Raw genomic sequence first — 25,988 nt, 5'->3', positions numbered from 1 at the left:
ATGAAGGGTTTACTTTTTATTCTTCCATTACCATTTTGTTCTGGTTTTGATTATAGCTGGAAGGTTCTAGCAAATTAGTTTTCTCTGTGCTGCCTAACTAGAAGCTCGGAACCCATGGGCACTTTTCTCCAATGAAGTAGAAGAAATTCAACGTTTGAGTTGTGTTTATCAAGCTCTTTATGTAAATTTAAGAATAGTTTATGAAGTACAGAGGGATTTTTGCTCAAAACAATGACTTGTCAGTAGCTAACAAATTTACTATCCCAAGGTAAATTTAATTTCCTGTGTAACTTTATTAAAAATGAAAACAGAGGCTCCTCATCACGTAGTTTCAGGTCTTAGTATTCTGTTTCAAATTTCTTTTGATTACTTTTGGGCATGCTTTTATTGCTTCCTCCCTCCTCCCCAAGTCCATGTGTATCATAGAACTGTTTATATAAAACAAGGGCCAGCCCTTAGTTGTGCTGTCTGGGAGAAGAAACTTTTTCTCCCTTATTTTCTCTGCCCAGACAGTACAACTAGTGACAATAAATTTGCCTCTGGGAGTGAGTTTCCTCATCTGGAAAATGAAGGAGTTGGGCTAGTTTTTAAGACCTCTTCCAGCTCTGAAGTTCTGTGATTCAGATTTGTGTATGTAGGTCATGTGCTACTGGAAATGATCTTTTAAGACTTGAGGAAAGTGACTTCGGGGTTGGAAGATAAGGGAGCTAAATTCACCAGTTTTATCTCTCCCCAAATATATGTAACATATTATATATTTTTATACACGTAAATATATATTTTTGGCATAAGAAATCAGTCTTAAACTAATTATAGAGTACGACCATATCTGGATAAAACAATTGAGTTACTTTATTTTTAAAATGTTGTGAAAGTTTAATATTGGGCTTGGGATGGGAATATGCTTTAAGAGGCTGAATCATAATGTAATTTTAAACTTTGCTTTGTTAGTGAAATTTTGTGAAAATTTTAAGTGAAATTAGTACTCATTCTTACTAACTTTTGGATCAAAGTCCACGTTCACAGTTAAATCACTTTGATTAGCCATTGCCCAGTTGGTCACAAGGTAGACTCAGTTTCCAAGTGGATTTTTGTTTTGTTTTGTTTTGTTTTTTGGTGAGGCAGTGGGGGTTAAGAGACTTGCCCAGAGTCACACAGCCAGCGAGTGTTATGTGTCTGAGGCCGAATTTGAACTCAGGTCCTCCTGACTCCAGGGCCGGTGCTTTTTCTGCTGCGCCACCTTGCTGCCCCAAGTGGATTTTTGTAATTCTGAATTGTCTTGCTTAAATTTAAGTTTCATGTGTGTATGTATATATACATACATATATGAATTGTCTTGCTTAAATGTGTTTCATATGTGTGTATATATACATACATATATGAATATGTATACATCCATATATGAGTATGTGGATAAAACATTTGATATAAAAAGAGCTTTCCTTTTATAAATTTATTTATATCCCATTTGTTGTTGAGTAGTTTCAGTCATGTCTGACCCTTCATGACCCCGTTTGGGGTTTTCTTGGCAAAGTTACTGGAGGGATTTGCCATTTTCTTCTCCAGGTCATTTTACAGTTGAGGAAACTGAGGCAAACAAGATTAAGTGACTTGCCCAGTGTCACCCAGCTAGTAAGTGTCTGAGGCCTGATTGGAACTCTGGCAGATGAGTCTTCTGACTCCCAGCCCAGTGCTCTGTGCACTGACCACTTAGCCACCTTGCCTTATATCCCTTAAGGGGATCCATATGATCATGGAGGCAGTAGACACCTTGGAGCTTGTCTAGTCCTGTCCTATAATTTTACAGATAAGGAAAAAGGCTCCGAGATGTTGGTTGAGTGATTTGCCCATGGGCACAGCAGTAGAAGGTGGTGGTTGAGGATTCAGTTCAGATCCTGACTATAATGACTCAGCCCCATTCTAATTTTGTTCCCCTGAGGTCTTTTTAAGAAAAAATGCCTGTGGTTGGGGTTTATGGGGCTTCTCTGAGATACTCCACTTCTTGAGGAGCCTCAAAGAGTAGCTGATCGTGTATTTCCTAGTAGACATCCTGTTTGAGAACTAGCCCCGCTGATGGCGGATTTGGGGTAAGCCCACTTATCACTCCTCTTGCCAGAAGCCCTAGCTCCCAGGAAATCAGTATTTCTTGTACCGCAACAGAAGCTGGAAACATACTAGTGTGTAGCCTTCATGTGTTTCACTCAGGTATTTTCTTTCAATCTTTTTTTAAAGCGAAAGGACAGGAACCAGTTTCACCATGATATGTGTGTCAGTCAGATGTTGTTGAAAGACCCCTGGACTTGGAGTGAGGCAACCTGAGTTTGAACCTTAGCTCTGCGAATTACTGGCAGCCTGACCTTGGGCAGGACAATTCAGGGCCCAGGGTCTCAGTTTCCCTTTCTGTAAAATCAGGGGGTTAGGTCAGATAAGCCCCGAGGTCCCTTTCCAACTGCAAGTGGAAAGAAAAAAAGACCCATTTTAGATCAAGGTTGACCCTTGGAAGACACAGCCGAGCTTGGCACAGGGGAGTGCTTAATCCATGCCTGTTCACTCCTGGCCTTGCATATTGGGCTGCTTCCAAAACATTCTCTTGTTTCTGTGACTTAAATAAGGTCATAAGGCTGGAGACAAATGAACATGGACAGCAGAAGAAGGGTAATGAGGACGTGTGATACAGCCGGGAGCAGGGAGGGCTTTCCTCGTTGGGGTCTTTCCCCCTGCAGTGGCCGGTGTCCAGTCAGGGCTTACTGAGTATCTGTGGACTTTCGCTGAACTCAGTTAATCCAGCCTCGTTCCCCTCCATCTTGATTGCCAGACATCTTGGTTTGGTTCGGTTGGGTTTCCATGACCCAGGGCCGCTGCACACATTGTGATTTGGTTTTGTTAAAGTGTTGGTGTTTCCTTTGCCCTTGCCTTGCAGGGCGAGGTCACGACCACTGTGTAGTCACATGTTCATGTTTATGTGAAGGGTACAACTTTTCTGTGAAATACTTCTGTTTCTTGGCAAATACTTGTTGCTTTTGTAATCATAGAAAGTACATTTTATGCAGAAACACTCGGTAGTTTGGCATTTAATTACTTAATCCTTAGTAATAGATTTCCTTGTGACAATCTTTTAGCTGTTGTCTTAAACTGCTGCTGGAGTCTCTTGCTCTTTGCTGGCTCACCTGTCTTCCCCCAGAGATTGCAGGCTCCTTGAGCTCTGGTACTGCCTCTATTTCTTTGCTTGCTCCGGCAGACTCGTACGCAGTCCTGTGCCTTGAACACAGCGCATGGTCATTTAATATTTGATTTGGATTTTGCTTAATATTAGGTCATTTGTTACTCCAACAAAAGTAATGAAAAATCAAAGTGCATTAATTCTATTAATTGATTCCATCAGATTCGTTTCATAGCATCATAGAATCTCAGAGGCCAGGTAGGCCAAGCTGTATCTGTATCCTTTTCGGGTCATCCTGCTGGAGGCAATGCGTTCCATCTCAGACAGCTCTGACTCTTAGACAGTTGTTCCTTAAGTCAGGCCAAGGCACTCGTATTGAACTGAGCTCTGAAATTGGAGTCACAGCGCCTAAGCACATCTCTTGGCACAATTATTGAGCTTCTCTAAATCTCAGGTAATTCCTCTTTTAAGTGAAAGGTTTGGCCTAAATGATCATTCACTAAGGGCCCTTGGAGCTTTAAATCTTAGGGGAAAAAATCCTGCTTTCCTGTTAATTCTTTGCCCCTTATTCTATGCTTTGGGCCTAGCAGTACAATGTAAATCTCAATTCAAAACAGAGCACCGGCCCTGAAGTCAGGAGGACCTGAGTTCAAATCCGGCCTCAGACCAAACACTTGACACTTACTAGCTGTGTGACCCTGGGCAAGTCACTTAACCCCAGTTGCCTAAAAAAAAACAAAAACAAATTATCTTCCACCTGTCCCAAAAGTCTTAGTGCAGTTTTGTTTTTGTTTGTTTTTTTTTTCCCTTTGGTGAAGCAATTGTGGTTGTGACTTGCCTAGGGTCACACAGCTAGTACGTGTTATGTATCTGAGGCTGAATTTGAACTTAGGTCCTCGTGACTCCAAGGCTGGTGTGCTCTATCCACTGTGCCACCTAGCTGCCCCAGTCTTAGTGCAGTTTTAAGCTGACCCTGTTGGGACACCCTGTGTAACAGCTGCTTACTGCCCACAACAGAGCATTTGTGGGGACAGAGCTCATAGAAAACACCATCTCTGTCTTTATGGAGCTTATAATTCAGTAGAGGGCTGTGGCACATGCCCGGACAATTGTAATACAAACGAATAGGCGATATGTGCGTGCAGAATGCTTTGTGAGATCCAAGAAAAGAAGGTTCATTATGGAGAGAGGAGGTTGTCCAGAAGGACTTACTAGAGGAGGTAGCGTTCATTTGGTTGTGAAGGAGGAGAAATAACTTTGTAAGCTTAGGGGGAGACATGAAGAAAGGCACTGAGAGGAGAAGGTGAGGGATGCTTACTAGTCTAGTTTGGCTGGAGTAGAGGCTGCGGTGGTAGGATGATAATCTGGAATTAGGGTGTGTGTGTGTTAGGGGTGATCTGGTCCAACCTCTCTCCATCCCAGTTCACCTTTGGGGAAATTGAGGCAACAGTGACCTGCCTGCTTAAGGTTAGGTAACTAGTTAGTAGTAGAACTAGGGCAACATCTTTATTTTAAATTAAATTTTATTTTTTAATTATCAAGCAATTATCCTCCCCTGCAAGAAAAACAAAAGGCTTGTAACAAATAAGTATAGTCAAGCAAAACAAATTCTCATGTTGGACATGTCTCATTCTGCTTATTAGGCCATAAACTCTTTGTCAGGCGGCGGGAAGTGTTCTTTGGTACTCTGGAATTATGATTCATCATTGCCTTGGTGACAGTTAAGTCTTTCAAAATGGGTCCACACAGCTGCCAAAGGGATGTTACTGAAACAGGTCCTATCGACATTCATTGTGACATGTGCCTCCTTCTTGCCTCTAGAATCAAATGCAAATTTCTCTGCTTGGCATTGAAAGCCCATTTCATTTGGGCTCTGGTCTTTCTTTCCAGGCTGATGGCCTATTGCTTCCCTCCGTGACCACTGCCCTTCAGCCACTTGGACCGATTTGCCCTTCCCTGCACACAAGACTCCATCCCCTGCCTCTGGCCTTCACACAGGCTGGCTGCCACACTTGGGTCCCTCTTCTGCCCACTTCTGCCCGTCCCCTCGAAGGCTCAACTTCCAGAGGCCTTTCTTGATTCCCCTAGGTGTTAGTGGCTGGCCACCGAAATGATTTTCTATTTAGTTTGTGGATTTCCTACTCATCTGCACACTTGGCTGGGACTGTCTCATTTTATTCCCAAGGCCTAGCACAGTCCCTGGCACTTAGTAGGTGCTTCATAAATACCTGTTGAAGTGTTTCATTTAGTGGAGTCCATTGTTCTGCTTCATGCTCTGCAGAGTAGGTCCATGTGTATGTATGTATACATGTATGTATGTATCTAGATTTTAAAAATAGTCACAAAATTATCCCCTAAGTAGAGCCTCTTTCTATTATAGTTCACAAGGTAAAATGAAGTGTGTGGCTTCACAACTAATGTGTTACATATAGGACTGTTGTGAGATTCATAGGATTTTGTCTTAGTTTTTTCACTGCCTGGCTCTAGTTGATTTGCTTTTATTGAGCTTTGCTAACTAACATAAAGCTTTTCTAATGTTAACCTTTAATGACTCCTCTTGCTCCTTGCAGTAAGTAGTGCAAGATCACATACTTTCCCAATTTCCTTCCCTTTTAAGAGTAACCACAGTTTATGAAGCAGCAGGAGGAGTGAATGAATATAGAGCAGAAGTATTGAGCTGACCTCCCTAATGGCACTTACTGGACATTTAATTGGATGTGAGCTAAAACTCTTATCAGGATGTAATCAGCTGTCAGAACTGTTTTGATAGGTGTTTCTTTGCTTTTTAGTCTTTAAAGAGATTTTTAAAAAAAGAGTACCGTGTAGAAATAGAGAATTGTTGTTAAAAACTTTTCAGCATGACTATCCCAGTGAATTCTGCTCAATACCGTTTCTGGCTAATGGAAGAGTGCTGATAATGTAACGAATGCTTTAGAAAATACAAATTAAGAATCTCCTCTTGTCTTCCGGGAGTTTATGATCTGGTTAAGGAGATAAAACATGTACAAAACAATTAGAGAATGATGAGAATTTATCTGAAGGATTTTCTGTATAGATTAAAAATTCATGGTTTCCAACATTCAGTGTGGCAGCTGTCTTCTATTCCTCTCATTGGCACCTGGAAGCATTTTTGTGGGAAAGGAATATTAAGAAAGTCATATCCATTTCATGAGAGATTAGAGTTTCCTGTTAGTCACAGGATTGTTGTGATTGTTGATAATATAAAAGTTTTCCCAAATGTAATCGCAAGAATTTTAGAGGGAAATTGTAGGTGACGATCTAAAGCTCATGTCTTGGGAAATCTAGATAAGGAATTTTCTGTATATAATTATCATAGTCAGTTATAACCAGTGACTAAAAATGTAGGAGTTAGGGACTAGACTTGGCATTTCACAGGCAGGAGAAGCTGCTACTCATGCAGATGAGCACCTTCTCTTCACCTCACAGTTCTAGAGAGCTGCCGAGAGCGCCCCGAAGTAAAATGACTTGTCCACCGTCACAGCCAGCATGTGAAAAGGTATGGTCCATCAGATAAATGTTCTGGGTTGTCAAGAAAGAGACAACTCAGAATGGGCTAGAATTGGGATACAAGATTCTTGGAAGAGAAGAACTTTGGGCTCTGTGCTCTCCTGAAAATGCCGTTCTCCTAGTGACTACTTTTGGGCTTATTGTTATTCAGAGGAACCCAACCTGTGAGGTCATTGATGCAGGGGGCTTCTCACAGTGGAGAGTGGTAGCAGAGAGCTGCCTAGGACATCGGAAGGTTATGACTTGTCCAGGATCACACCACCCAGTGTGTGTCAGGGGCAGGACGTGGGTCAATCAAGAAACATTTATGGAGTACGTACTAGGTCCTAAGCACTGGGAATACAAATACATACATGCGTGCATACAAAAATATACATGCATACACACATATTTTAAAAGTTCCTGTCCTTAGGACCTTACTTTCTTGTAGGATAAGAAAGACAAGCCCATGGGGGACAAGTGCCTTCTACCTCTGGGCGAGTAGAAAGCTGGAGCACAGGAAAGGAAGGATGGAGGGTCTGTGAGTGACATGTGACAGACAGTGGGATGGCCGCTTGGCTAGAGGGCGTGTAAAGCTGAAGCATGAGGAGATACTTGTCGTTCAAGGGCTGTACTTTGAGATCTTTCCAGCCGCAAGATCCTGGGAGGCTCTGATTCAATGCAGGATTGGGAGCAGAGAACAAGGGTGTGTGACAGGTCAAATCCTCAAGGTAAGGAAATAAGCTAGAGACAGGTTCCAGGTTTTCTGCAGCAAGGAAAAAGTAGCATTTTCGGGGAAATATGACAAGTTGGGAGGCAATCCTTTTTCTCCCCTGAAAATAATTACTGGCCAGAATAATAGAAGTTCAAAACTGAGCCTGGGTCTTCTTGACTCTCATTAACCATGCTACTTACTGCTCAATACTGTCAGTATTCTGTGTAAAACAGAAATGAAGCAGGGCTCTCTTTTGATGAGTAATATTTTCAAGGGACCACTTTGACTGTGTCAAAAACCTTCATTGCCGCCTGAGTAAAGTGTAAGTTCTTGATCCTAGCATTCAAGGTCGTTCATAGCCTAGTTCCAGCCAAGCTGAGTTGCTCTGCATCCTTCTCTCCTTCTCATGCTGCTTTCTCTCTGGTAATACAGCTTGTTTGTGCATAGATGTTTACCTGTCTCCCCCATTAGATTAGGAGCTCCTTGAGAACAGTGCCTATCCTTGTCTTTCTTTGTGTCACTAGTGCTTAGCACAATGCCTGGCACACATGAAGCACTTAATAAATGTTAGCTGACTATTAAGCGAGCTTAACACTGCTTCTGTGGCCCAGGAGTCCACCAGCACAGTGGAGTAGGTCGGAAGAGACTCTCTTAGCAGGGGATTCATGGTACAGACTATTGCCTGAGGTGACCTGGGATATCCAGGTGTGCTGGGATAGAGCCCAGTAGGGTTTCCCTCCTCATGTGCCTCACTTCTAGGTTTCTGACTTTCCCCACCATGGACATTGTGTACATTGATGAGAGAGTGTAACCCAGGTTAACGAGCAGTCTGTTATGTTTCAATGATTCATGCTTTTGCCTTTTATTAAGTGAATTTTATGATTGTTCTTGATTTTGCCTTCTCTGTTAGGATATGTTTCATGCTTAAATGTTAACAGTGTCATTGTGACTGATTTGTGTAAATAGGAAGCATACCAGTTGGGGCTCAGGAGCTATAGTGATAATCAGTAAAACTGTTGTGTCTTCTTTCTCTCCCCCCCCATATCAGGGTTAGTCCTAGGACCCTGAGAGTGAGCTAGCAACAAGGCTGCCCTTGGTTGTTACCCCCAGTGCAGATTGGGGTTAAGTGAGCCATTCCATGAAGAATGGAGTTGGGTACCATGTAACATGGCCATTCCAGTGTTACAAATGAAGGAATTAGAAAGCATCTATTAAATGCTTACTGTGCTAAGCACTGGAAATACAAATAGAAAAGATAGTCCTTGCTTTCAAGGAACTCCTGTTTTAATGGGGGGGGGGGGTGGACGGCAACAACCCATATAGGAAGATTCAGCCTTAGGACAGATGGAAAGGCCCAGGGGTTCTTAAGGGACAGTGGCAAAACAGACGGTAATGTGTCTTTTTTAATGAAGCATGAACATATGTCTTGTTGAACGAACACTTTGTGGTTAGTATTTGAATATCTTCTTATCCAAATGAGCTTGCTCTAGACCAGTGGTTTTCAGATTTATCTCTGCACTCTTGTGTCTGCACTTCCCCAAATAGTTTCATGGTTTATTTTGTAGGTGTTGCTGCCACAAAAAAGCTATTGGAGCTCACAGAACTGTAGAATTTTAAACTAGGAGGGTCCTTTGAGATCTTCTGAGGGCAGCCCCTTCGTTCCCAGAGAGGCATGGTAACTTGCTTAAGATCACACAGCTAATCAGTGGTTTGAGCCCAGGCATTCTGGCTCCAATTCCAGGCTGGCTTCCCCTGCATCTTCGTAGTGTGACATTCTTCCAGTGTATGGCAGTGTACAGAAAGACTGGCAGAGCGACGAGCAGTGTTTGGAAGAGGGCCTTGTGGCTTAGAGTCTGGCTCAGCATTTCGTACTATCAATGTGGGTTTGCATTGTTACCAGCAGAGCACCAGGAAGGCCTCCGTGGCTCTGACCCTCTGATCCCTGGACTTCTCCGTCAGATAACAGACAGCTTTATGTGACACTTTTGAATCGATAGTACATGGCAGCAGTGTGATGAGATGAATATAAGTTTTCAGGTTGTGGTCAGGATAATGAAATGTTTTCCTCTAGAAGCAGATATAGTTTCACTTAAAATGTATAGCCTCATCATCTTTCTTTTCTACTTTTGTAAAGTTTCCATGTGTTTCCAAAAGTTGGAAGAGCCAAGATCATGTAATGCAATCTGTCATGGCACATTGAAACCGTTAGCAACAGAGCCAAGAGCAGAGCTCCCAGTGGGACACTGGGTGTGGCCATGTGAATTTTTATTTACCCTGAACAAACCAGATTGGAGCTCGTGCGTTTTGACTGTCCTGGATAGTGGTTAGCTACACATTCAGCTCAGATTCACCCAAATGACCCAGCTGTTCTCCTAATCCATTGGAATGTAGACGTGGTCACTTGGAGGCCACGTTTTATTTTACAGCTCATACTTTCATGCTGTTATGAAACAGAAAGTGTTTTCAACAGTCTTTCACATTTCCTACTCCATGAAGAAAGAACAAAAGCAGAATATGGCACTGATCTTCTTTATCTTGGTTTGATTCAGTTAAATATTTCTGAGTTGCCTAACAAAGTTCCAGGCCTTGTGCTGGGAATTCGAAGATAAGCAATGATGCCATCCCTGACCTCAAGGAATTCACAGTCAGCTTCAGAGTGTGTGTGTGTGGGGGGGGGGGGGGGTGGTTATGACCCGGACACAGCTAAGTGTAACAGAAGTTAGGGTCTGGTAGAGGCAAAAGAGAACTGCAAAGTGCTCTAGGGACAGTTAAAGTGAGAAGGGAATACTTTTTGTTTGTGAGGTTAGGGAAGCTTCACAGAGGAGGCCCTCAGTACCTACTTAGCCTCTTCCTTGAAGAGGGGAATTCCGTCTTCCGAAGGATACAGATGAGTTTGTTCAAGACATGCAGATTGGTTGGTATATGGCTGAGGAGTAGGAGGCTGGAAAAGTAGGTTCAGATCAGATAAACATTCATTAAAAGCTTAGGTTGTTGGAAGGCCTTAATGTCAAGCTGAGGAGTTTATATTTTATTTTATAGGTCTCTGTAATTTTTTGATACTAGGCTCACCCTCGTCTGTAAAAAAAAAAAAAAAAGTAAGCATACATCCCCGATATAAGTATATTTACTTATTTTAAAATTTATAGATATGCAGCACCCTGTTTCTCATTTTAAGCCTAGAGCAAAACAGAATCATTTTATGGTCAGCGGGGTTCCTTCTGCTCATTTTTGGGAGTTTATTTTAAGTGAAATGTTATGAATTCAGTCACAACCATTTGAAACCTCCAATTGGTATCTATGTCTATAGATAGGTAGATAGGTAGGTAGATAGATATGTGAATTTTGGCAGAGAGTCCCAGCCATGGATGGGGAGCTTAGGGCTTCGAAGCCATATGTGGCCCTCTAGGTCCTCAAGTGCAGGAACAAATTCTCTTACTATCTTTAGTTAAATCCTGGCTTCTTTGTAGTTGAGGCAAAATTCATGTTACGGGAAAGTTTGAGTAATGAAACAGCAAATTGTATTGTAGAATCTGTGTAGTTGGGGAGCGGCATCCCCTTTCTCAGGACTTCCCACAGCTCTGAAGTAGGTGGGTCCTTGGATGGCATAAGCGTAGGGCTTCTGCTCTGAGATGCTTGACTAGCCATTGACTCTCCTCCAGATTTCCCTTTTCTGCCACAGCTCAGTCCTGTTTTTTCCTTCTCTTTTCACTGATTGCTCTAGGGCTGCTGGTTCTTGGCTAAATCCATATAATCCTGATTTTTCTTCTCAGCTTCCCGACCCTTGGAATCTGTCTGGTTCAGAGATAGCTCCTTCCTTTTACACAGATTCCTTAGGACATAACCAGGTCTCTTACTCAATGGCTTTGGTTGATCCTAGGTGCTATACAGTTCTGGTTCACAATCAAGAAGTATTTTTATTTAATAAAAGTAGTTACTTTTAAATGGGTTGGATAATCAATTGATTACAATGTGTTATTGCTTTAATATCATCGTATGTTATAAAACTGGCACAAAAACAAATGTTAAAGGATGAGATCAAGATGGAATATTTAATCCTCAAATCTCTAGGAAGCCACAGAGTTTCAGTAGAGGAGTGATGTTGTACCTTTGGTTTTGGAAAAATCACTTTGATAGCTATGTAGAGAATGAAATTAGGTAGGGGAGATATTGGAGGCAGAAACAGCAATTAGAAGGTTATTGAAGTAGTCTAGGTAGAAAGGCGGTACGGTACCAGACGAGGGTGAAGACTTTGTGAGTTGAGGGAAGGGACGGGTGAAAATGTAGAAATGTCAACATTTGGCAGGCTCTGAGGAGCTGGGGATGATAATGGAGGAGTCCTCAGCTTGGGGACTGGGAGGACTGTGGTGCCTTTGACAGAGATAGGGAAGTTCTGAAGAGGGGCGGGCTTTGAGGTGAAGAATGTTTATGATACCGATGACATCCCCCCCTTTCCACGCTCACTCAGACAGGGCAACCATGTTCTACAGAAGACGAAAAGGAGGGCAGTGGGGCTCTTACTGGAGCCCAAAGCCTACTTCCCGAGGGGCACTTGTCCCAGCTACAGACGTGCTCTGGTGGGCTCTGGGGGTGGGTGGGGAGATGCTTGAGGTAGGAGATTGCCTGCTGAGAGATTCAATGTTTAGGTTACAGCTGAGAGGCCCATCCTCTCCCCATCTAGTTGTTTGATCAGACACCCTGAGGGGTCATGCTGCAGCCTTTTGGGGACACGTCTTCCCTCAGAACGTGGTACACGCACCACTGAAGGCTTTTGTGATGCCAAAGATTATTCATTCTCCTCTACCTCAGCTGCCTCCCAGAGACCCCCTCAAGATTAAAATCCACAAGCTGTTGTGCTGCAGGTTTATTTTTTCACAACTAATGGGTGCCTGAAATAGCGCTTAGTAGATTGTTCCACAGGCCCAGAGAATGTAAATTGGTGAGGAGATGTTACTGTGTATGGTTCAGTGAGAAGTACAAGAAGGCCTGCAGAGCTGGGACGTCTTGCTTTGTTTGGTTTATTAGCTTTATTTCTCATGACTGCCTGTTCTCTTGGTTATTCCAAGTGGTTTAGACAGTTTTCTCTAAAAAATAGAGGGAGAGTATGAAAGAGGAGAGAATGAACAAACTCCCATCAGGGTTAGAAAGTGGAATCAGTAGTTGTCTGATCTGTTTTCAGGATGTAAATGCCCTGGGAGAGGAAGTCTTCCTGTTTCTCTGGTATCTGGAGTACCTGGCCCTAGGAAGCTGATAGCATTCATAAAATTGTCCTTAGGTCTTTACCCTAGGTTCACTTTGGAGGACATACTTAGGAAGTCCCTGTGGTAGGTGAGTAAATCATGTGGATGGGATACAAGACAGACTTGCTTTCTGCTCCCTGAGGAAATGCCTAGGGTGGTCTCTGTGTGCATGTGCACGTATGCATTCATGTGTGTGAGTATGCGCTCGTGTGTGCACATGCATTATGTGAATGTGTACATATGTTGCGAGAGCATTGTGTGTATGTTCGCATGTATGAGCGCACATACGTGTGAGCATGTGTGCATGTACATGTGTGCGAGCGTGCATGTGTGTTTGTGTGTGTGTATGTGTACACATGCGTGTGAGGGGAGGGAGAACAGTTGATGAACCAGACACTGAGTCTGGGATTTTCGTAGAACTTTGAGTGACTCTTGAACCCTTTATGTACCCACAGCCACATAATTCATGGTTGTAGAAGGAGCCAGGATTTTGGGGGTGTGAGTCCCAGCCTGGCTATTCGCTTCCCAGGTGACCTTGAGTTAGTCACTGCCTCTTCCTGGGCCTCAGTTTTCTCCATTCTAAAATGACCTGGATTAAATGGTACCTGCAGTTCTTTGGAGCTCCCACCTTCCTCTGAGCACCCCCATTTGCCATTGTCTTCTCCATGTTAAAGAAGTTTGGGAGCTTTCTGATTGAGAAGGCTGGGAAGGGTGGATGAGACTCAGGAGCAACAGGAAATGAGAGAGAGAGAGGACTTGGGCCTGGTTCTTATGGAATCCCAGAATCTCGAGCTGAAAGAGACCTCAGGCAATGCCGTCCATCCTGTACCGGAATAGAAATCTTCTGTATCTTCAGCAAGTGGTCATGGTAGCTCATGGAATGAGTTCTGGGCCTGGGTTCAGGAAGACCTGAGTTCAAATCCTGCCTCAGATACTTCCTAGCTGTGTTCTCTGGGTAAATCACTTACCCTCTGTTTGCCTCAGTTTCCTCATCTATAAAATGGAGATAATAAAGGCCCTGACCTTCCAGGGTTGAGGTTTCAGTGAGATCATAATTGTAAAGCACTTAGTGCGGTGCCTGGCACATAGTGAGTACTATCTAAATGTTAGCTGTTATTATTTTTGTCTGCCCTGTACTCGAAGATCCAGAAAGGGGGAACACACCTGGGATATAGAGTAGGAGAGAGTGGAGGGCGATCTCTAGTCAGAGAAGCCTCTGGGGAGTCTTCACTGTCTTTGTGGTCTTAGGCAAGTCACTGACCTATCCGTAAAACAAGGGCATTAGGCCCCATCCAGCTCTGGCCCTGTGACCCTGTGGCTGCTCTCCCCGCCCCCCACTTTGGGGCATTTCTAATGGTTAGTGACCTGAAATCTGTCTTGGCACTTTGCTCCTAGTGTTGCCCTCTGGGGCCAAACACAGCAAGTCTAAACTAAAAGGAAAAATCGGACCTCTCATGTGACATCCCTTCAGGTGCCTGAAGGCAGCCCCAGGTCAGGCATCCTCGTGTTCTTTGGTGGATCCTCTTTGGCAGGATCTTAAGGCTCTTTGCCAGGCAAGTTGCCTTCCCTTGGATACTGTTTCAAATATCTACATCTTTCCTAAAAATTGGTACCCACAGCTAAACTGAAGACTCCAGATTTTTTCTCATCTGGGCAGAGTACAATGGGATATTAACCTTGGCGTTAACCTTTCTTAATGTAGGCTGAGGTCTCGCTAACTTTGGGGGGAGCTGTCACACTGTTGACCTGTGTTGAGGCTTTGGTTCACCAAAACTTGTGTTCCCTAAGGCCAGATGTGTAAAGCTTCTATTCTAAGGGAGGAGAAAACATTTAGAGGAGGGTTAACTACAAGTCAGATGGAAAGGCCTGATGGTCCTTTGAAGATACAGAGGTAGGGCAGGCCGTGCATCTTCTTTCCTATCATTGGCACAAGGCCAGCGCTCTTTCCATTAAACTATATTGTTTCTAATAGAGAAACAAAGGAGGAAATGTGTAAGGTTTGTTCAGGGAATAATAAAACATTATCAAGACCTTTCCTAAAACTTTATGTATTTCTAATGTTGAGTCATTTAATGAGTGGCAAGGATTTTGGTGAAATGTTTTTTTCTGGATCTCACTAGCTCTAATTACAGAGGAGATAGGAGCTACATCAGCTACAGAGGCAGCAGACAGAAGAAATCCCTAAAAGGGCTGCTCTCATGGCACCAGACTTTGGAGGTGGGACTGGTAGCACTTTGGTAGTTTGGGAGGGGGGCATAGCCTCTATTCCTAACCCTTGTTGGCCTCCTGACTGATCATGAGAACGGTGGGAAAAGAGAGACTTTAAATGTCTCATGGCCCTGCATCTCAACCCTGTCATCTGGCTTAAGTCATATTAGATCAGAAGCATACCCTCCTTTCTTTTTTATTAAGTGCCTTCCTTCTGGAAGGCACTCTGCATGAAGGGCAGCATACTTTTGTACAATTCCAGCTAAGGAATTACATATAAATAAAATATAAAAAATACAAATTGTATATAAATAAAAATGTTCACCAATATCTTTGCTACTATTAAATAGTTCAACATTAGAAACATGAGATTTTATTAAAGGTTCTGGTCATGTTTTATTATACCCTGTACAAACTTTATGCATTCACCTCTGTTTCCCTATTCAAATCCCCTGACAACATGGCTGTAACATACTTCTGCCCCATGTTCCATCTGAACCCTCTTCTGACTGGGTATATCTGTCACTGGAATATGCCTTAGTTCTCATGTTTCCCTACAACTTAGATTGAGCACATTTTTACTTGACATAATAAAAAACTTATTAATAATAGAATGTGCTATCCAGAAGAAGTTTCCACATGAAAGTGGATGTTTATCAGGCATGTTGTAGAGGAGATTTTTGTTTAGGTATGAATTAGACTAGATGGGCCCAGAATCTTTTCTAATGGACATTTTGTGATTCTGAGATTATAATATATAATTATATATAAACTGTTTCAGATGGTGGTGTTCTGCAGAGCTATTATAAATCAAGCCTTTGTTAAGCACCAGCTACGTGCCAGGCACAGTGCCTTAAGTGCTAAAGATACAAAGAAAGGCAGGAACAGTCTCTGCTCTTGAGGTGCTCATGTTCTGGGGGGGAGGGGAACAGGCCAACATGCCAATAACTGTATACGTGCCAGAAATACACAGTGTAAAGGGGGGAGAGGTACTCTCTGGCAGAGAGGGAGACTGGGAAAGGTCTTTTGCACAGAAGGTGGGTTTCGAGCTTAGGGCAGGCTTCTTTCCCTGAAGAAAACCAGGAAAACCAGGGAGTGGAGGTGAGGCTGGAGAACTTTCTAGGGATGGGAACTGAATCTGAGCCAGTATACATGGAGCAGGGAAATGTGTCAGAAGACTGGAAAGACAGAAAGGAGCCGGTTATGAAGCATTTTGAAAACCAAACAGAGGGCTTTCTGTTTGATCCCAGAGTTGATAGGGAGCCACTGGAGTTGGAGGAGGAGGAGGAGGAGGAGGAGGAGGAGGAGGGTGCCATGGTCAGGCTTAGGCTTTTTAGAAGGTCCCTTCAGCAGCTGAGTGGAAGATCAGGAGAGGATGGGGAGAGATGTGAGGTAGGGAGGACAAGTAGAAGGCTTTGGCAATGGTCAGTGATGTGATGAGAATATCGTGAAGGTAGACTTGGGCAGTAGACTGGAAATGTGAGGTGTTGAGGAGGGCACTGAGGCTGGAGGCCTACTTAACTGGGAGGATGTAGTGCTCTCACCAGTTAAAGGGAAGGCGGAGGCGGGGTGGGGAAAACGCGAGTTTTATTTTGGACGCGTTGAGTTTGAGATGACTGTGGGACGTCCCACTGGAGATGGACGAGAGGCAGCAGTGATGATAGGTCTCATTTAGGAGGTTCTGCAGTATTCTGGGACTTGTAAGGAGTACAGTGTCATCTGTGAAGACAAAAGTCCGGAGGAAACATCTTGGAGGAGGTCACACCATAGTAAATAGAAGAGTCCAAATACCAGCATGACAGTCTTCCATCTCCTAAACTAGTGTGCTTTCCATAAAAATCACTTTGGGGGGAAGGTAAGGACAAAGACACACATCCAGCAGGCTGCTGTCATGACCTGCCTTAGTGGAGGGAAATTCACGTGCTTATAAAAAGCAACAGATCTTTTGTATATATGTACATCTGTGTATATTAATGCACATACATGTATGTGCAAATATCCATCCATCCATCTATCTAGGACAGGAGTTCATGGCCAGCTTTCTAGCTCCACTGTTGCTCAGGGCCTCTTTTAGATTTATCACAGTGGGCCGTGGCCCACTGATTGTCAGGGGCACAAAAGAAGTTGAAAGAAATTCACTTGCCCTAATTCAGAATTGAACAGGAGGGAAGTGAATAGGTTGGCTTGCTATAGAAACTGCAAAATTTTTGTAATGATTTTAAGGCTTCTTCCAGAAACAGACATCTGTCTTTTTAACAAGGCCATTCTTTCAATGATATATGGCTTTGAGTCATGAAATACTCCGTTCTCTGAAGCACCAATGAAGAGATTACACCCTCATTTGAATACTAGAGTCACCTTGGACATGCTAGCCACTCTTTCAGCCTCATCAGTAAAATGGCAATATCTGTCCTGCTTGCTTCACAAGGTTTTGGTGAGAGTCACATGAGATTCTGGACATGTCATATGTCATGCAAGTTTAAGGTAATGATATGTAAGCAAGACTGGACACCTAGTTTAGATACTTGAGTTATTTCTTCCCAGCAATACCTTATAAGTTACCGTGTTTCTTTGCAAGCAGCATATTTCTGTTCTGGTGAGATGGCATATCTAGGAGAGTGGTAGTGTGCAAAATGAACCAAAACAGTGGAAAAGTCTGACATTATGTACAGACTTCCACACCCATGGTCTCCCACTTCTGCAAACAAGCTAGTGTAGGTGTCTTCCCCAGTTGCTGGCTTGGGACCAAGCCTGGTCATTACAATTTTGCAACATTCCATTTTGATTGGTTGTTGTCTTCTGATCTCACATCCAGTCTTCTTGCCACTACATCATGCTGCAAAAAAGGGTTTGTTTTTTAAACAGCTTTTTCTCTTGTTCTGGGAGGTGACTAAGTAGATTAATAGCATTCTTGAGAGTATTATCCCAAACTAGATGTTTTATAAGAAATGAAAGTAGCAAGAGATGACAACTTTGTTGGCAAAAAGGAATAGGAGCAGCGAGGCACAGCTGGTTGCTGAGAAATTGAGCCATGAGAAATGTCCCTTCATGACACAAGCCTTCATCTGTTGTCCAGGGAGTATTTCTTCTTCTGACAGCATGGGAGCCTTTCATGAGAATGAAGGCAGAGAATGATTCTGTTACTTGATTTTCCCTCATTTACATTGCTGTTCAAACAATCATTTTTATTTATTTTTATGTTCTTTTCTTTTTACATTTTGAGTTCCAGATCTTCTTTCCTCCCTCTTATCACCACCCTTTCCCTCATTGAGAAGGCACACAGTGTATCATTTATACATGTGAAATCATGCAAAACATATTTTCTTCTTGACCTGGGAATTTGGCTGTAATATTACTAGGAGTTTTCATTTTGAGATCTCTTTTAGGAGGTGATTGGTGGATTTTTTCAATTTCTATTTTATCCTCTGAATCTAAGGTATTAGGGGCTGTTTGCCTTTATAATTTCTTGAAAGATGATGTCTAGGCTCCATTTTTTGATCCTAGCTTTCAAGTAGCCCAATAATTCTTAAATTATCTCTCTTCAAAATGTTTTCTAGGGCAGTTGTTTTTCCAGAGATAGTTCACATTTTCTTCTATTTTTTTCATTCTTTTGACTTTGTTTTATTGTTTCTTGAAGTCTCATAGAGTCATTAGTTTCCACTTGGCAATTCTAATTTTTAAGGAATTATTTTCTTCAAGGAGCTTTTGTACCTCCTTTTCCATTTGGCCTATTCTGCTTTTAAAGGAGTATTTCTTCAGTGAATTTTTGTGCCTCTCTTACTGTTAGGGCAATTGTTTTTTTTTTTTTCTTTTTTTGTGCTGCCGTTTTTAGAGCTAGTCCTGGAGGGTCTGCAATTTTTTTGGTTCTTCCAAGGTGGTTTCTCCTGGGAAAGGTGTGGTCATTGTTCTCTTGGTCTATGCTCTGGTCTTTACCTAGGAACAGCCCCTGTTCCCCTGCAGCTGTAAGCAGTAGCACTCCTCTTGGTCCTGGAATTGTGACCAGGGCCCTTGCCACCTTGTGACCAATCACAAATGCTCCTCTCCACCTGGAATTGTGATCCAGAACTGTGTGTGGGCAAGAGAGTTACCAGTCAGCACCAGCTGCATCCTGTGCCATCAAAGGACCCCCTGAAATCTCTTTCTGACCAGTTGCTTAATCCCCTTCCTGTCTCTGAGCTGAGAGCTCCCAAAGCTGCTGTTGCTGCAGCTACCTCCAAGGCCCCCCACAGATGCTCCTGCAGACCTCTTAAGTTGTGTTAGATTGGAAAAATGTCTCCCTCTGATCTTTTGTTGATTCTGCCACTCCAAAGTTTGATTTGAGGTGTTATTTTAAAGTGGTTTGGAGGAAAATGTTGGGAAAAATGATGGCGGGCTATGCTCTGCCATCTTCAGTGTGCTCAGTCTTAATTAATTGCTTTATTATTTGACTTAGAATTGCTGCCTATTCATCTGCTGAATCCAAACCCAGTGTTCTTTCTGTTGTACCAACTCCCAGACCTTACTGGATTCCCTCTCTCTTCCCTTTGACTTCTTTCTTCTCCATCTTCTTTCGTGAAGATATAATTGGCCATGACCGAGTAAATCCATATATTTTTCCTGAATTTCTTAGTACGTACTTATCTTCTCTTTATTTTTTCTCCCTCTCCAGGCTCCTAACCGTCAACTCATGACGTACTGGTTACAAGAACTGCAGCAGAAGAGATGGGAATATTGCAACAGTCTTGATACTGTGAAGCGGGACAACAGGACCTTCCCAAATCCTGGTGACTTTTCCAAAGGTCTTGTTGCCAAAGATAACACAGGTGAAGTCAGAAACTGAGGGAATGTGGGAGAACTTGTACATCTTTAGTGTCAACGAGTTAAAATGTTACTATCTTTTGTCTTAACATTGCCTACATTTCTCAGTGGGGTTATCTGATTTGAAACAGTCAGCTAACTGGACAGTGTTTTTCACAGACCCAGAAGAACTATGTGCATGCACCAGAGGGAAGCACATGTGTAAGAATGTACTTGGCCTTTCTGGGTGTCGCACAAGGGGGAGGCCCTCACATCAGATTGAAGGTTCCCTGGTACTCTGTGAGCCCGTTTCCGTTCAAAACGGTAGCTCCTGGGTCCTTACTGGTCAGCCAGAGGACACAGTTAGTTCAAAGCAAAGACATCTAGTGAAATAGCATAGAAAGAAAAATTGCAATAAAATGTTTCTCACATCAACATGGGGCATACTCTCCTCCAGACCCCTCATTGTCCCTGTTACCTGCTCTTTACGTTTTGTCATTCTGTCCACTGGGCTGGGAGGAAATCATCTACCGCTGGGCTGGGAGGAAATCATCTACCACTGGGCTGGGAGGAAATCATCTAATCAGGGATAACTTTATTAATCAACCCTCCCTCCTCCCCATATAAAGTATATTGTCTATAACCTCTTGTATAAGTATATACAAAGCACAGGTAAGATAAGTGAAAGGTCATTTAGGGTAAAGTAGTCACAGCAAGGGGGAATCAGGAAAGGCTTCCTACGGAAAGGGGTATTTAAGCTAAGTCCTAATGGAAACTAGTGGTTCTGATAGATAGAGGTGAGGTGGGAATGATTGTAGGCATAGGAGATTGTCAGTGCACAGAACAGAGATGGACAACGAAGGGTCATGTGTGAGCTGGTGTGGCTGGACTGGATCATCTGTGGAGCAACGTAATGTGGGAGAAGGTAGCCATGATAGTGTTGGGCCTTCATGGACTAACACTGGCATTTGAGTGGCAGAGTGATCTGGTTAGATCTGAGCGTTAGGAAGATCCCTTTGGCATCTGGGTGAAGGATGGGCGGGATAGGAAAAAGATATGTGGCTGTCATTGTCTAGACCTGTGAGCTCTGAATGCATGCGCTTAGAATGATGAGTTCTAGTGCTCATGTCTTACGCTTATGCCTTTCAGCTGATAGAGCTGACTGTCTACTCAGCCAACTTTATGAGTGATTTCTATGTTTGAGTTCCTAGGTCCGATATTAAGAGGGTTGTGGAGACATATAAGCTTGGGTCTCTGTCCTGATGTCACCTCTATGAGCCTTGGTTTTCTTTAAAATGAGAGTTTTGGCTATTGGTGAGTAATCACTAAGGTTCCACCCAGGTCCATGATTTTAAATTTGCTGATCCTGTAAAGCTGGAAAAAGGAACCTTGGAGATCTGTGGCAAAAATGGTGGGCTTTGAGTTTGGTAGATTTGGGATGCAAATCAAGATTTTGTGACAGTGGTGGGTCCTTATGACTCTGAGCCTGCAAATAAGGGGCAGTAATGCCTGCACTGCCAAGCCCACAAAATCACTTTGTAAGCTGTGGAGGGTCACACGAACATATGTTGGATGAGCATACTGTATGGATGAGATCCTCAGGCCACTGTGTGTTAAGTAGTATGCCTAGGCTTGCCCAGAAAGCTGGAGTCTCGCAGGGCCTTGGCCTTCGTGATCTCCAGGCCTTGACTCTGCTGCACTGACCTTGGCTGAGATCATTCCCGCCCATTCCTCCTTCAGCCAGGACCCTGCTTGGCAGGGAGGGAGAATGTGGTTAGGTTTGCTAACTGAGTATTTAGTGATTTTCATTTGCCTCAGATCCTTCCCTCGTGAATGTAGAGAGGATAGGCAATTTGAGAGACCTCAGACATAAGAACCAGACACAGCTCTAAGTGGCTTTTCAGGTTTCCAGCCGTGGCCAGGGAATGATTTGTTTGGACCATGATTCAAATGTCTAAAGGATAAACTCTGAGAAAGCAAAGTTCTTTTGGGTGTTCTTGATTTGGCAGCAGGAATAAAAGGAAGCATTAGACTAAAAATTCTGTCGGTGCTGTGCACGTTATCAGAAACCACGCCTGTTTTAGGATTAAGGGCAGATGTGGAAGTGTGGAGGAAGGGAGTTGGCCAGAGCTACACTGCCAGGCCCCGGCAGCAGACATAGGACCTCAGCACAGGGCTCCAGACCCCCGTCTAGCATTCTTTCCCCCTCTCACAATGCATCCCAATTGTCAGCCAGACACAGGCTGCATTGCATGGGCCACTAATTTATGAACCCATTTAAATACTAATCATTTATCTTACAGAACAGAACGTTTTGTTCTAAAGAAGTTTAGGATAGTTGTAGCAACGTGATTTAGTAGAGTGAGCGCTGGTCGTGGGTCGGAAGGCTTGAATTTGAGTCTCAGCTCTGACACAGACTAACTACGTGGCCCTGGGCACAGCTTCACCCTTTGGCACCTCAGTTTCTTTATCTGTCAGTTGGGGATAATCAGACTTTCTCTTCCCTGGCTTCCCGTGTTGTTGTGAGGAACACGCTCAGTAGGCTGTAAAGTGCTATGGAAATGTGATCCCCAGCAGGGGGAGGTCTGTTTGTTATTATTGGGATCGCCATTACCATGGCGCTGACTGCCACCACCCCCCTTCCAGCACTAAGGAGCATACTTTGGAAATCTTAAGATTACTCACGTTTTAAAAAAACCCCTGACATTTTGAGGTGCCTGAGGGGATTGTAGAGGTCTTCTTGTCTGACCTCCTCATGTGACGGATAAGGAAGTAGAGGCCGGAGGGGAAACAAGCCATAGTCATATCAGAACCAGTGATAGGATCACAGTTATTACAGGAAGCAGAGAGCACTGGAAACTGTAGAAGCAGAAAAGCCTATGAGACCTCAAGTGTCCGTGCTGCTTAGGTGGGGGCTTCACTAGTATCCTGAGTCAGAGGAGAGAATATTTCTGAAAGGGGCTGGAATATAGTAAGTGCTTAATAAATGCTTGTTTTCTTCCTTCGTCCCTCCCTCTCTTCCTCCCTTCCTTCCCCAGTTGACAGCTTCATGGCATCATGTAAAGAACAGTTTATTGAGGACAAAGAATTAATTCTTTTTAAGACTTTAAAGAAAATGTAGATTTTTCAGTTTGTGTTTTACAGTATGATCCCCCCCCCTCCAATATGGTTTACCAAATGCTGGTGTTTGTCTTTTAAATGGAATTTTGTTTTTTATTGTGAACTTAACAGTCATCAAGTATTGCATTGTAGGAAAAGCATACAGATCCCTATGCATTTAAACAATTCTTACATTGTCCTGCTCTTTTGTTAATCTCTTTTACCAAGCTGAAAATGATTCCATTTTCAAATCAAGTCATTTGAAAAGGTACCTTTTTGAGGTAACTACTTCCTTCTCCCATTATCTTCCTTTAGTGGTTGTAGTTCCTTGTATGACTTGCACTTACGGGTCTAATAGTATTAATTCAAGTGGAAAGAACGCTGGTTCTGGGAGGTGGAGACCGGATCTCCCAACAGCCAGACTGGAAGTACAGTGGCCGCTCTGGGGCCAATCCCATTGCTGATTGGCATTTGTTCTGTTTCCAACCTGGGCTGATTTGCCTTCCTCAGGCAGCCAGGTCATCTCCCTCACCCTCAGTTCCTCACCCTGTTGGTACCAGACTTAGCGTCAACCCCTCCAACTGGATTAGTTTAATGCAGCACAGAGTTCTAGAACTCAAGTGATGTGCCAGCCTCACCTTCCCTGGCAGCAGGGATGACAGGCATGCACCACTGTGCTTGGCACAACACTAGGTGTAGAGTTAAGAATCTTGGGTTTGAATTCTGGCTCGGCTACTTATTACCTGCGTATTTTGGGGCAAAATCCTTCACCTTGCTGGAGTTGAGCTTTCATATCTGTCAGATGGGGGTAGGGATGATGGGGTTTCCACTGAGAGATCCTCACCCTTTGCCCCAACGGGAATATGGCTCTACAGGCCCCAGCTCCTTATTTCCCTTTGAAAGCTTTAGCCTTACCTTTTGATCTTATTCAGATGCGCCTTCCTCCCTAGCCCTAAAAAGAACCTGGCTCCCCTTTGTCTATGAAGAATACCCTTAAACTTTTAGATTTCCTTATAGACTCCCCTTATCTCCCTTCCAAAGCCTTAGCCTCGCCTTTTGATCTTATTCTGATGCACCTTTGCCCCTAGCCCTAAAAAAATCTGGCTCCCGTTTATCTACAAACACCCTTAAACTTTTAGGTTCTTTATTTACTCCCCTCCTCTCTCTTTGAAAGCCCTGGCCCAACCTTTTCATCTTATTCAGATGCCTTTCACACTTCCTCCTTCCAGTTCCCTTCATTATCTATTCTCATTGTCTATTCAATCTCTCAGACCTTCCAAACTACCTAGACCCTTTTCCCAACCAACCCCCCCCCCCCCTTCTTCTGGTCACCCAAAGTTACTTTACTGTATTTAAGATCCACCCTGGGCCCCGTTCAGATGCTGAGAATCTCTCATGCTTAGAGGCTGAGCTTTCTCATGCCCGCTGGTCCTTATGGGCGTCACCTGGCCTATGTGATTTATCTCTAATAAACTTTTTCTCTGGCTAGAAGAAGATTTGAGTTGAATTCTTTCAGGCGGGGCTTGGAGCCGCAATCTTGGGGGGTCCGTTTGAGCACCCCAAAACCTCTACACCTCTTCAGGGAGAGGTGTGAAAATTCTAGTGTGAGCCCCTGAGCTGACAATATAGTTAAGTCTAATAGTTCTAAGCAAACATCAGGAATCTAGAAAAGAGCAGCCTTACTGTAGTTCTTTTCTCAGTTGTGTCTTGGCCAAAAAAATTGTTTAGATGAGATTGAGGAGTGAGACTAGATTAGGGAGCAGGCTTACTGTGTTACCTGAGCAAGTTCTACCATTAGTGTCCATTTCTTTGTCCATTTTCCCCCTTCTCTATTGGCCTGGCCTACCCAGGAGCACTTAATGTTTTTCCATTTATTTAGATCTGTCTCTATTTGTGTAGAGTGCTTTGTAGTTGTGTTCAAATAGTTTCTGTGTGTATCTTGGCAAGTAGACTTTCAAGTATTTTATACTTTCTGTAGTAATTTTAAATGGATTTTCTCTATCTCTTCCTTTTGTTTTTTGGTTTTGTTTTGTAATATACAGAAATACTCATGATTTATGTGGGTTTATTTTATATCCCACACCTTTGCTGAAGCTGTTGACTATTTTAATTAGTTTTTTAGTTGACTCTCCAGTAAACTGGACTGTCTAGGTAAACCATTACATCATCTGCAAAAAATGATCATTGTTTCCTCATTGCCTATGTTTATTCCCTCAATTTCTTTTTCTTATTACTGTAGCACTCTTATTTATGCCACTCTATTGAATAGTAATAGTGATGACGGGCATCCGTGCTTTACCTGTGATATTGGTGAGAAGGCATCTAAATTTCTTGCCATTACATAATTTTTCTCCTTCTGTAAAATAAATGTGTCACTAGATCCTTTCCCCCAGCAGCATCTAGCAGACAACTAGGTGGACTAGAAGTCAGCCTGAATTCCAGTCCTGGTTGTGCCACTCTCTTGTTAGGTGCCTTTGCTAGTAATCATCTAGAAAATGAGTTGTTGGAGGAGATGGACCTTTCTGATTCTTGCTTTAAGATTCTAAAATATTTTGGACTGTCTTCTTTACTAGTGATGTTTAACATGTGATATTTGCTCTGCTATAAGCTGCATAAGTGAGATAATTTGTCATTTTATCGTATCCCTTGATAATTTTAGGAAGCTAATCAATGAAAATATTAACTCACTTTATTCACATAAAATTAAGAATTTATTGCGATTAAAGTTATTTATTTTTACAAGCACTTAGTATCTTTCCTTTTCAATACCTTCCCCAATTGAACAGGGGAAAAAAAAACCCTTATAACAAAGTACAAAACACATTCCCACATTGTCATGTTCAAAAATTTGTCTCATTCTTCATTTTAAGTCCATTACTTCCAGCTGATGGGTAGATGATCTGTTTTGTCTTCAATCCTTTGGATTTGTGATTTGATTATTGCATTGATTAGAGTTCTAAAGTCTTTCAAAGTTGTTTTTCTCCATAATGTCTGTATAAATCGTTCTGTTTCTGCTCATTTCACTCTGCATCAGTTTATAGAGGTTGCAATTTTTTATGAAATTGTCTATTTTAAAACTTCGGGTGGAAAATAATATTCCATTATATTCATATACCATAATTTGTTTAGCCATTCCCCAATAGCAAGCCACCCTTTAGTTTCCAGTTTTTTGCTACTTTACAAAGAGCTACTATAAAAAATTTTGTACATGTAGGTTCTTTCCCTGTTTCTTTGATCTCTTTGGAGTATAGACCTGGTAGTGGGATATCTGGGTCAAAGGGTATGG

The 25,988-nt window shown here is 42.9% G+C and overlaps 1 protein-coding gene across 1 annotated transcript in view; it reads left to right on the top strand.

Moving 5' to 3' along the window:
- TBC1D2B (TBC1 domain family member 2B) overlaps positions 1 to 25,988 on the top strand; it is an 83,973-nt gene that overhangs the window by 8,177 nt on the left and 49,808 nt on the right. Inside the window, exon 6 of the mRNA XM_027840601.1 lies at positions 19,476 to 19,629. Within this exon, the coding sequence (XP_027696402.1) occupies positions 19,476 to 19,629 (154 nt within the window). The remainder of the gene's footprint in view (positions 1 to 19,475; positions 19,630 to 25,988) is intronic.

This window comes from Vombatus ursinus, unplaced genomic scaffold (genome assembly GCF_900497805.2).
Source record: "Vombatus ursinus unplaced genomic scaffold, bare-nosed wombat genome assembly UNPS02014847.1, whole genome shotgun sequence".
Classification (NCBI taxonomy): domain Eukaryota; kingdom Metazoa; phylum Chordata; class Mammalia; order Diprotodontia; family Vombatidae; genus Vombatus; species Vombatus ursinus.
Note: the sequence above shows the minus strand (reverse complement) of the source record. Positions and strands in the feature narration are given on the sequence as shown.